Raw genomic sequence first — 12,577 nt, forward strand, 5'->3', positions numbered from 1 at the left:
TAAATTTTTAAATATCAGTAAATGTAATTTTTTGAAATAGCTCTGAATCAACTAAGAAACTAATTTTATCTCAGTGAGGTTAATTACATTATTTATTTATTAATTCCTTGTCCTATTGTTTCTTCTTTTTTTTTAACCCCCAAAGTGTTTGAGCTGGATACATTTAGTTATGAAAGCATTTAACATTTTAAATCAAGACACAAAGAAATCTAAATGACACTTGAGATGCCCTTGAGAGAAGCCTCTCATCTCTCGTGTTTATAGATAACTCATAGATTCATAAATCAAATCCTGTGCACATTTAAGCCAGACCAAAAACTAAACAGCACCATGTCTCCCACTAGAAAAAAAAATGCAATTATTCTGCTTAGTTATGTTTTTAAAATCGCTTGACATTTTAAATAATTGATGAATATGTAATTTGCTAATCAGTAACGGACAGTTCCCATGGAGGTACCCTCACGAGTTTTATAATTTACTATTTCAGAACAGTTTTATGAATGCAAAGATTAAAGCTGGGAAGTGGAGAGAAATCACTCCAGGACGACATTATCCTATTTAACACCCGTAATACTTAACACTAACAACAATTAAGTTTCACAAATTAAGTCAATGTACTGAATTTCTATCGGGTGAGTTATACACAGACATTTATGTGTCGTGATTATTCCCCAGAGACAACCATGTACCCAAGTGAACATCAGAGCAACATACTCTTACTGTAAAGGATTAAATGATATTTTAGTTTATGCCTTTATTTCTTGTCTCTTTTCTCCAAGCGATAATAGAGATCTTATTTACCATGCATGAACACTTACATTCTCTTTCTGAGAACATTTCTGATGTTGTTGGTGTAAGAGAGGAAAATCATTTATTTAAAGATCGCCTTATTAATCTACAGTTTTTGGTAAATATCTAGATTATCTGGTCGGTCAATTTGTCTTTATAGCCTAAGAAAGAAGACTGGCTGCCATGTTCAACCCAGATGAGTTGGTATATGAATATTTATAAGGACATCGATAACCACAGTGTCTTACAATCATGCTCCAAGCTAAATAGAAATAAAAGCAAAACGGCCACAAATATTACAGTCTAATAGGATAAGAGCTGAAAGATATGTACAAATTCATTGACAACATCTGTGCAAGTGTTATAGACAAAACATTTAAAAAGAAATCTACATGAAACAAAGTAGATAAATTTATCAAATGTTGATAAATTTTCAGAGACAGTATAAAAGTACACAAAACATGGAAGAGAGGAAGAGCTTTTTAAAAAAAAAAAATAACCACTAAGCCAATACATAGAGTACAAATTTACTACATTAATATTACAGAATGATGGGAACCAGAGACAAAAAAACGATTTGGTAACAAACAGCAAAGGAAGTTTCACCAGTCACAGAGAAGAAAGACTTTCCCTTCCGGATGAGAACACAGACCGCCACAACTCACCCCCTCCACCCATACACACATAGAAAAATAAAAGCAAACGCAAGAGTTGTCTACGGCAACACAGGACAGACAGACGTGGAAGCGCCTGGCATGTTGCATCACACGAAGTCAATCACGATTGGCTAACGGTGATGGTACCTGGCTCTGTTGCGGGTCACTGGTTTGCCTGAGAGGCGTCACTGATGGAGGGGGCACACCTGATGTGGACGCAGACCGGCCTAATTTGCAGCTTACTTTCGCTTCTGTGAAAAGGAGGGGAAAAGGCAAAGTATTAGCTGAGCAGGGTCTGCAGCGACCAATGGCGTTCAGGCTCCCGTATTGTTTTGCAGCGCGCTCTTTCAGTGCATTGAATACTGCAGATGCTTGCTAGTACCTGGCAGGTCGTGACAGTCTCAAGACAACTGACTCGAAAACGAGCTTTATTTGCACTCAGCTCCCGGAAATAAAGAACGAGCCAAGGGAACAAGCAGAGGCCTTGTTCCCTCAGGCATTTTACCTCATTTGGGTTTAGTTTTTATAGAGCGCCCCATTCAGGAAAAAAAAACAAGTGACATGAACATTTCCTCCAGCTCCGGTCCAGAGGTCTTGAAATGTCTTTTCTACCTGCTCCAAAATATTTCCTCTGTCCCTCCCTTCCTTTCTCTCTCTCTGTCTCTCTTTTTTTTCCCCTTCTTCTAATCTTGAAATCTAGAACCTGGGGCGTGGGCTGAAAGGTAGTCCTTCTCTAATTTATCTCTATTCACTTTCAAGTTGACAACCATCTTCTAAGACGTTTGGTATTTTTCATAATGATAGTATTTTTCCAAGTTATAAAAACATTCCCCTAACTCTTCTTCGATTTCAGAAGCTCAAATGAGTTTCCCAGGCCATTGATGGGATACTTTGGAGATTAGAATTTGGGAATGGAAGAGTTCCCTTCATCCAAGAGGGTACAGATCGGATCTTAATTTCAGTGTTAATATAGATGAAGACGTTTGAGAAGAAAATACTTTTGTCACAGACTTTTACATTGGCTGTAACTTTTTGAGTGCCAGGTATATTCCAGCTTCTGTCTGGGCTATATTTGAATTATCTCTAATCTGAAAGATATTCCATAGAGTTACACAGTTAGCCAGAAAAGCTGCCAATTTCGACACATACTTACATACACATGTGTATATTGGAAACCTCCTTGCTGACCCCCATAATCTCTCTGCTCAAAACCAACTTAGACACCATTTGCCTAGACTAAGCTTCCTAAATTACTTTGAAGCCACCCACCTTATTCCAAGTTTTCTGATTCTTCCATATTTCATGAGAAAAACTTCAAACCCCTTTGACTAATTTTCAGAGGCCTCCTGTGATCTGCTCAGATCCACTCTGTTTCCACTGTTCTCCCCAAAGCACATGCAACTGTCTTCCCCTCTCAGTTTCTGCATTTGATCCTGCTTCTGTCCTTCACCTCAGGGTGTGCCCTTGTGTGGACTTCCATCAGACTAAGTCTTACCCATTTCCGAAGACCAACTTCAGCAAGTCCTTCCTACTGCGAAGCATCCTGAGTCTCTCTTCTGAAACTGCCTTAGCACTTATACAGTGTTTGCAATGCCTGCTGTGGCTTTGGGCATTTATGTCGGTGTGGGCCACGCAGTAAGTGTTCAATTAATACGCATTTTTCTTTCACCGAAGACACTCAGTTTAACCTAGGAAAGGTCAAGGCAACTCCTAAAAACAAATGGAGGCAATGCAAGTAATGTAGAATATGCTTTAAGGCCTGAGTTCAAGGCCTAGCTCCCCACTTACAAAGGCAGTGATTCTCATTCAAAGGATTTGTGATGTTCTAGGGTCCATTTCAGAGGAGGCATGAGGTTGGAAACTCTCCCTGCCTTACTTTTATGCAGATGATTCTAGTCTACTCAACCACTTTTGAAAGGTGTTTAAATATAGCAGTATCATACGATGGCATAAACTACCACTGTAACTTAGAAGTTAATCTCATTTCCCAGGAGGCATAAATCCTTGCATACCTCAGCAAATCATCTTTTATTATATAAAATAACGGGTAAAGCATCTATCACAATCCTGGTTGACGTGTATTTAGAACGGGGCCAATGTTTCCATGTATCCCTTTGCTGTGGTAGCACATTTAGTCACATGGAATCAGAAAATTCACTATTTTTTCCTAGGAAAGGACAGCAAATAATATTTCTTTACTTAAGGTCCTTTTCCAGTTTATATTAAAGAGATTATCTGATGAGTGACACAATTCGAGGCCTTTTACATTATCTAGTGTACCTATGGATTAATTTCTCCTGCTAGGTTTCCACTCAGATTCTGACTTAACCAGCCTCTTTCAAACATAGACAAAGATATCTCTAAGGAACAGACTGAGCTGTACCAAAATCCAGACAGACTCCCCATTTCATTGTGACCTGCAAAGGCTTTGTCTTACCACCATTGGACATCAGTCCAGAGCATGTCTGAGCTCACGAAGCCCCCTTAGGTACTGCAGTATAAACCACTCAATCCACATTACACACAGCAGTTTAGGCTACTAGACAACTACCCTGTGGGCTAGCGCTAAGGTGAGGTCACACTGGAGTCAACTATTGGATCCCAACATGGCTCATATGGGTCATGATTCTACCTGCAGCAGCAGACTAACATTGTGACCATAAAGCCATTATGTCCACATGCTTACAGAGACAAATACACACACATACACACTACATAACATTACTGCTTAACGGTGTCATGTTGTAGGGACATTATTACAATTGTGAAGTTTTGGTTTATCTTTATCTTACTCATTTTGGCTCTTTGCCCTTCTTTCGGTTTTACATGGCCCTTACATGCATTTCAAGTTTATTATATTATGGAGTTTAAAGGACCATGTTGGGGGTCTTTATGATGTAGCATCCACCAAGGTTCCTTGACCAAAAGAATTGTCTGAAGAAGCCCCAAAAATCAAAAATTCCCAGAAAAGATTCTGATTAAAACCAAGCCTCACAGAGATTCTTTAGGGCTATGACATTGAAGTTAAATTGTCCATCTTACCTGCCCTTGGAAATACACTGTGCTTTGAGCCTTAAACAGGGAAGCTTAGGAGCCATGACACTAAAAACAGTACATTTTCATCCTCAATTTTGTTCATGTAAAAATTGCCAAGGTTTTTTGGGGGCTCAAGAACAATGGCCATGTTCCTCAAAAGAGATCTAAGGTAGAAATTTCCTCCCTCAAGAAAAACTCTTTCCATTTCGTTAAGAGATTAATGATGAACTAAAAGGCACCTGTTATTCCCACATCCAAGGAAAAGCTTCTTTCTTTGTAAGCTCTATTATTAATCATCATCCTAGAAGTAACAGTTGATGTCGTATATGAAACTTCAATGCAGATCAAGTGCAAAGAGAAGAAAGAATAAGAAAAAGGTAGTAGATTAAGGAAGAAAGAGAATCAGAGGGGAAAGGAAAGAATAGAAAAAGAAGCAGAGAAGGCAGGAAGGAAGGGAGGGAGTAAAGAGAGGAAGGAAGGAGGGAAGGAAGGAAGGAAGGAAGGAAGGAAGGAAGGAAGGAAGGAAGGAAAGGAGGTAGGGTGGGAGAGAGGGAGGAAGGAAGGAAGGAAGGAAGGAAGGAAAGAAGGAAGGAAGGAAGGAAAGAAGGAAAGAAGAGACAAAAGAAAAGGAAAGGAAAGAAAAGGAAAAGAAAAGAAAGACCAATTTTAACTTTTTGGAATAAACCATTATCAAGATATTATCATGAAATGTTTCCCAAGTAATGACTCATGATCATCTTAAAATTTTTATTATGTAAGTACCCAGCAAACTGTGTGACTTAATATTTCTTTGTTTTTATTCTTAGTGGATTCAATTTATCACTGTTTTGTTTCGTTTCGTTTTGTTTTGTTTTGTTGTGGAGATAGACATTTCTCAATCATTTCTCATCTTCCCTTCAAGGTGAATTGTATTTCTCTTCAAAATCATGTCCTTAGTTGTGTTACCAAATAATCTCTAAGGCATTCACTGCTATTATTGTGAGTATTGGAGTTCTCCTTGCTTTCAGAAAGCAAAGACAAATGACTCTTCTCAACCTCTGTATCTACACAGCAACAGGAGAGTAGGGCATTTTCACCAAAGAAAACACTTTCATCTAGCATCAAAGAAATAAAATCAGTCAAATTCTGAGACATATCTTTCCTCTTAGTTTTTTTTTCCTAATACACAATATTTTTCTCTAGTAGCAGAAACATATCATGATTTCCCCAAGTCATGTTGCTGAAAGTTTCTAATCAATGGCTCAAGGCTATACGGAAGTCACGGAGAGGTCTCTTTACAATACAACAAAGTATGCTTATTACAAACTCTCCTTTCATTTCTAAGGAAGGCATTTGTTGGAAATAACACATATGTTATTTGAGATAAACTGGTGTTTAAGTAATTAGTGGTAGTTGTACCAGGACTATAGTAAAACCTTCATGGTTCCCACCACTTTGTTTAAAGGCTTCCATCACCCATCACAAGTAAACACATAAGATGCCCTCAAGTCCCACGCTAAATGTCATGTGTCCTGTATATAATTTGCATGCATTTTTATAATTTTGCTTCAGGAATGATTGGACTGTGAATAATCCAATTCATTCATGACTGGCTATGATTTCTAGGCAATAATCAAGTGGACTCAGGAATTTTTGAAGTATGACACAATCAAATCTAGATATTGTTCCCAAACGTGATATAATTGTTTGATTTATTTATTTTAAAATTTTCTTTAAATCCAAGTTACTTGACATATAGTGTAATAATGGTTTCAGGAGTAGAATTTCGTGATTCATCACTCACATATAACACCCAGTGCTCGTCCCAACAAGTGCCCTCCTTAATGCCCATCACCTATTTAGCCCACCCTGCTACCCAACACCCCTCCAGCAGCCCTCAATTTGTTCTCTGTATTTAAGTGTCTCTTATGGTTTGCTCCCCTCTCTGTGTTTGTCTTATTTTTCCTTCCCTTACCCTATGTTCATCTGTTTTTTTTTAATTCCACATATGTGTGAAATCATATGATGTTGGTCTTTCTCTGACTGACTTATTTTGCTTAGCAGAATACACTCTAGCTCCATCCAGAATGGTAAGATTTCATCCTTTTTGATCACCAAGTAACTGTAATAGAATTGTTTTAATACTAAATTTAACAATTGATTCCGGGAACCTGATGCCATACTTTGTATAATTTCATTAAACATTCATTAATGTTAACCTGGAAGTTTCTTCTGAAATTTTAGTGCTACCATTTTATTTTTAATACCCAATATTTCTGTAGATCCCTGAGAAACTTATAGGCCCCAGCATTGTCAGTATGGCGCTGAAAAGAGAAAACGGGCCTAATCATAGCTGTGATCATTTTGTGACCAGAGAAAGAAAACCAGCAGGATGCAAACGTCTACCCTGAGAGAAGATATTCCTCTCTCCAGCGTTCCGTGGAGCTTTCCTCTGAATGAGACTTAACATAGCTTTGGATGAGTCCCAAGAATCCCATAGTCACAGACCAAGGTCCTAGTGTTATCTGCAGGGCCAGAGAGTAAAACTATAGATACTGGACGAACTGGTAATTCTTCTTGGGAATACTGGAATTCTGGTGAAGATCTAAAACCCAAAGACAAGTGAGGTGGAGACATGACAGGTAGAGTGTATGGGCCAAGGATGGCTTCTAGAAGGACTTGCAGAAGTACAAGATCCATTGTAGACAGAAGGAGAATCACATGCATGTAGAGTTAGGAATGCCCACTTGTGCTCCTTCTAAATATCTGAAGAGCTGAGATTTCCCTTACCACTTTCCACTTTCTTGTGTAGACATAATATAAATCATACTACTGCCTACCACATAGGGATGCCCTACATACTGCAATGCGTGCTTGGTTTCTTACCTGGCAGGACAGCATGGTGTGGCATTAACAGTTTTTTGTTTTTGTTTTTGTTTTTTTGACAGCCTCTTTTACTGTAATATATAATTTCTTTTTCTTTTTAAGTGTATTTATTTATTTTGAAAGAGAGAGAGAGCGTGCACATGAGCAAGGGAGGGAGAGGGAGACGGGGTGGGGGGAGACTATCTCAAGCAGGCTCTGCTCAGCTTGGAGCCTGACACGAGGCTGGATCCCAGGACTGTGCGATTATGACCTGAGCCGATATCAAGAGTCCGACTCTCAACCGACTGAGCCGCCCAGGTACCCCACATAGTATATAATTTCTGAAACACCCCTTAGGGTATTTATCACTTTAGCTGCATATAAAAGGTACTCTTGTCTTCAAGAATACTTTATTTCACATTAAAATAAAATTATAGTATATGTGTATAAAGGAATATATTTTACCTATTTAATAAGTAATATATGCTACTGGGGTGCCTGGGCGGTTCAGTCGGTTAAGTGTTCGACCTTAGGTCACAATTTTGCTATTCGTGAGGTCGAGCCCTGCATTGGGCACCAGGTTGACAGTGTGGAGCCTGCTTGAGATTCTCTGTCTCTCTCCCTCTTGCTCTCTGCCCCTCCCCACTTGCATGCCTTCTCTCTCTCTCTCTTTCTCTCAAAATAAATAAATAAACTTTTAAAAATTAAGTAATATATGCTCTTTAATTATACTTACTACCATAACATAAAGAAAATCCATTTGCCAAGATACACATTTAAAAAGACATATCATGATTTGGATCAGGACCAAATACATATTACCATGGGGATAGGCATTTTACCTTGTATTATGGCATCAGAAACAGAATAAACAAACAAACAAAAGTTTAATAAAACCCTTCATCACCCGTATTAGGAATGAAAACATGACAAAAATAATTTAACCTATTTTTTAAAATTTTTTAATAAAAAATTTTAATGTTTATTTTTCAGAGAGAGAGAGAGAGAGAGGAAGAACATGAGCAGAGGAGGGGCAGAGAGAGAGGGAGACACAGAATCTGAAGCAGGCTCCAGGCTCTGAGCTGTCAGCACAGAGCCCAATGTGCAGCTCGAACCCACAAACTGTGAGATCATGACCTGAGCCGAAGTTGGATGCTTAACCGACTGAGCCCCCAGGAGTCCTGTGGTTTATTTAAAAACAAACATCTTGAAACAAAATTTGGTCCAAAATAATTTATATGGTCCTTATGGTAGGTTTTATTTCCATGGCCATGGTCTTTATGCTTTTGCCTTGAACCATTGTCCATTATGAACGTAAGTTCAGCATTGTGTGCCTAGGAACAAGACTTATCCAAAAGCATATGTGGTCAAGTCCACGATGGAAGGGAACTTCAATCTGATTTCCAATAATGGCCATGTCTTTTCACTCTGTAGCAGAACTTCTGGAGGTCTCTGAGATCCTATGAGGAGGTAGTGACATAAGGTCAAAGCTATTTTCAAAGAAGTATTAAGTAAGAGGTAATTTGCTTTTCCCACTGGGTTGACAAATGCACTCAAAGTCCAAAAACCATGCTGCATAAATCAGCCGTGACCTTAGCACATCAAAGCAACAGCACCAAACTGTAGTGGTAATTATGTATTTTTCATTGCCACACAGACTTGAGTAATTGACAGATATTTTGTCAAAAATGAATGAAGTAAGCCTATTGCTTTAAGGAAGACAACTGACAGAATTTGCTGACAATGATAAATTTGATCTTTCAAGCAGGAATTCAAATTTTGAAAAACTTGTCTGCACCACTGTGAGCTAGGCAGCATCCTAATACTGAAAGACTTTTCTTATGAGATCAGTGGTGATATTAATTAATGTGCTGTATTGATTTTTATAATGAAATGTGTCAACATATGGAAGATTTGCATGACTTTGTGAACCGATACTTTCTAAAAGCAAGATCTTATAAATCATGCATGGATAAAAGATCCATTTAAAGTGCAAGGTAGACCAATGAGTTTAATGCAACAGAGTATGATGAGTTTATTGATAGGTAACTAACCCTTACAAAACTGCTTATTCGTTGAGTTTGGGTAGGATATTGAAAAAGAATATACACAATTATATGAAAAGGCTATCAAAATATTCCTTTTTCCCCCAGTTACACATCTGTACAAAGCCAGATTCCCTTCATATATTTTAACCAAAGCAACGTATTACAACAGATTGAGTCCAAAGCAGCTATGAGAATCTATGTTCTATTAAGTCAGATAGTAAAGAGATTCACAAACACATAAAACAATTTCAATCTCTTCCCCATTTGTTATAGTTTAGGAATATAGTTTTTTTTTCATAAAAATGGTTATGCTAACATATGATGGATTTATTTTTAATGAATAATTTTCTTAATTTTCAATTTTAATTTCTCATATGATAAATATTGTCATACTTAACCCATATGTTAGACTTAACTTCCAGATCCAGGAGAACCCTTTGGGATTCTCAGTAAGTTTTATGAACATATGGAGTCCTGAGACTAAAGATTTTGAGAATAGTCACTTTATATAGACTCTGAGTCCCCAAAGAGTTCCCTTAAAAAGGTAACTTTTTTATATAACTAATATGTCATTAGAGTACTTAAAAAACACAGATTGAAACAAAGGAAAATACCATGTTGAAGCACAAAGGAAAACCTTTGAAAACCTTAGGGGATTGGGAAAACAACCAGTTTTGAAATGCTACCCTAAGAAAGTCTCTGTGACAATGTCCAAGAAAAGGTGTTGCCTGTCTCCGAGACCTGAGGGAAGCCATCCAAATTCTCAGGGCACTTTTATCATTTATAATAAGAAGCAACCTCCAAGGTTCATTCATTGATTCTTTAACGTTCATAAATGAAATCTGTTGGAATAACTGAAATGCCCTCAAAAGTGCTCTTGATGGATCCTAAGCTTCGTTTACTAAGGTCACGGTTTTTACTCCTCCTTTCTGATCTACTCTTTATGCTTTCTTTTCGTAATGTTGTTAGGATTATGTCTAACTCAAGTTTGCGATTTGCTAAAATTCTTCTAAAGCTGTTGGTAACAGTTTTGGTAGCAAATGGTTAAACGTGATTTAAAAAAAAAAATGCTTTAAAATTAAATTTAAGCGAGGTAAGGGTAGTCTGTCATTCATTTTCACCTGTCCAGAATCCACCTGCTCTTATTTTGCTGGAAGAACAGTTTGAATTTCCTTTGGAGAACAACATAACCAACACATTCAGACCTTACAGCTCTGTGCAAGGAGGCGCCACGACTCCGGCCCCAGAAGTGACCACGTGACGCAGGTCCGTCCAATCAATTATTCCATCCCCTCAGACTCACTGATTGGCTCAGGGGAGGACATGTGACACAAGTCAGTCAATGAGGGCTGCCTTCTGATTTTTGCCGGAGCTCTCGAGTCAGGGCCGCTAAACTCTCGTCACTTAGCAGCGGACGATCGTGGACCATTTGCTTGACTTCTTTAAGCTTCAGTTTGTCCGCAGGTAAGATGGGAAGAAATAAATGTATCCACTTTATGAAGTTCTTGCAAGAAATAAGAGAATAATCGGAGATTTTACCCAAGCAACCTGCATAGATGTCAAGAAATGTTGGCTATTTGTATTCTTTCAAGGCCAATCTGACCATTCGGCTCCTCTGCTTATACTATAAGGAGATCTAAACCGCCTCCTCACAAAGGTACACTCGACTCAGTTTATATAACCAGTCTCATCTGCAGCCTCACCCCTGCCACGCCCCGTCAGGGTCTCCTAAAGCCCCACGTCTTCTCTGCCTCTATGATTTTAATCACGCCTTTCCGCTCTGCTTGGTGCATTTGTCCCCCCCCCCCTTCTTTCCCTTCCCTCATATACTAGATCATGTGCCCTGTGAAGACAGGAGCCACGTCTGTCTCATTCCCCCATACATTTCCCCTGAGTAACATAACTGACCCTTGATCAGGACTCATGAATTATTTATCGAATGAATTATTTTAAACCATATTTTAAAGAATGAAGCCAGGGTAAAAGACGAGTTGTTTGCACGTCTCATTAGTACGTTAAAAGCATAGTCTTCCTTTCTTTCACTTTCCCCAAGTTGCCAGCAAAAAGGCAAAAAATACATTGACCAGACTCCGACTGAATTTTAACATTTAAAAAAAAATTGAGGGGAAAATGCAGTGCCTGTTTTGGACAGTAGGTGGGAGTGCCACTATTATTTGATACATACTCTGCTAGGCTTACAAAGCTTCCAGAACTAGTCTCTGTAAACGCCCAGCATAAGTCAGAAGGAACCTTCTTCTTTGTCATGTCTCCTATGGCTTTTCTCAGAAACGGGGCATTCTTTGTGAATACTGCTGGTGCAGCATACCCACAGGGCTTTTGCAAAGCAAGCCAACCACGGGCAACTGGGGAGTAATGTCAGGAGGAGTCCTCGGAGAGAGGGCACAGGGTGGAACCATGCTCCCTGCAGGGAAAGGCAGAAGGAACTGGCACTCAGGTCAACACTCAAGCCAGTGTATTGTCATTGTGGTTCTCAAAGAGGATTCATCTACTGAGAGGCAAGGAGGTGGAGCTACCTTGTGTGTTATCTGAATTGTATCTGCCTGGGTAACTATTTTTTTCCCACGGGACTCACACAGAGAGTACCTGGAAATTCAGAATTTCTCTGACAAAAATGAAATCATTATCAAATTGTATTTTTTCCCACCAGTTTTCAGGGTATCTGTATAGTATATAATGCCATGGTCTAGATACATGTTTAGTAGAAACCAAGTTTAAGGGACTGTGTGTGTGTGTGTGTGTGTGTGTGTGTACTCACACATATACTTAATGTATTGTATATGATAGTAGTTAGCTGACTTTGCACATTGGATCACATAAGACCCAGGCTTAAAATTATACACACACCTACGCATACCAGTTAGCATCATCAAATTTCTTGAATTCCAAATGGCTCCCATAACTTTAGCCAACCATCTTGATAGAAAAAAAAATAGGAAAAAGAATATAAATGGTTTAGAGAAAACACAGCACACTACTGCAAAACAAAGTCCAGCATCCTGTCTTATTAAGGGGGCAATAATGCCCCCTTGCTATATAAAATCAGCCCCATCATATATGCTCCTTGGAGGCAAAGGTCATCTGTCATTACCCCATACCGTGCTGTTCAAACAGGTGTTCTCACTGGGAGAAATTTGCTGAATGAGTAGACGATGAAACCAAAGAAAAACAAGCACACATACTGTT

General features: G+C 38.7%; 1 protein-coding gene across 1 annotated transcript in view; it reads right to left on the bottom strand.

The window, feature by feature from the left end:
* NYAP2 (neuronal tyrosine-phosphorylated phosphoinositide-3-kinase adaptor 2) overlaps nt 1–12,577 on the bottom strand; it is a 264,307-nt gene that overhangs the window by 42,305 nt on the left and 209,425 nt on the right. Inside the window, 1 exon segment of the mRNA XM_019445749.2 lies at nt 1,593–1,696. Coding sequence (XP_019301294.1) covers nt 1,593–1,696 — 104 coding nt within the window.

This window comes from Panthera pardus, unplaced genomic scaffold (assembly GCF_024362965.1).
Source record: "Panthera pardus isolate Hobbes unplaced genomic scaffold, ASM2436296v1 HiC_scaffold_10, whole genome shotgun sequence".
Classification (NCBI taxonomy): Eukaryota; Metazoa; Chordata; class Mammalia; order Carnivora; family Felidae; genus Panthera; species Panthera pardus.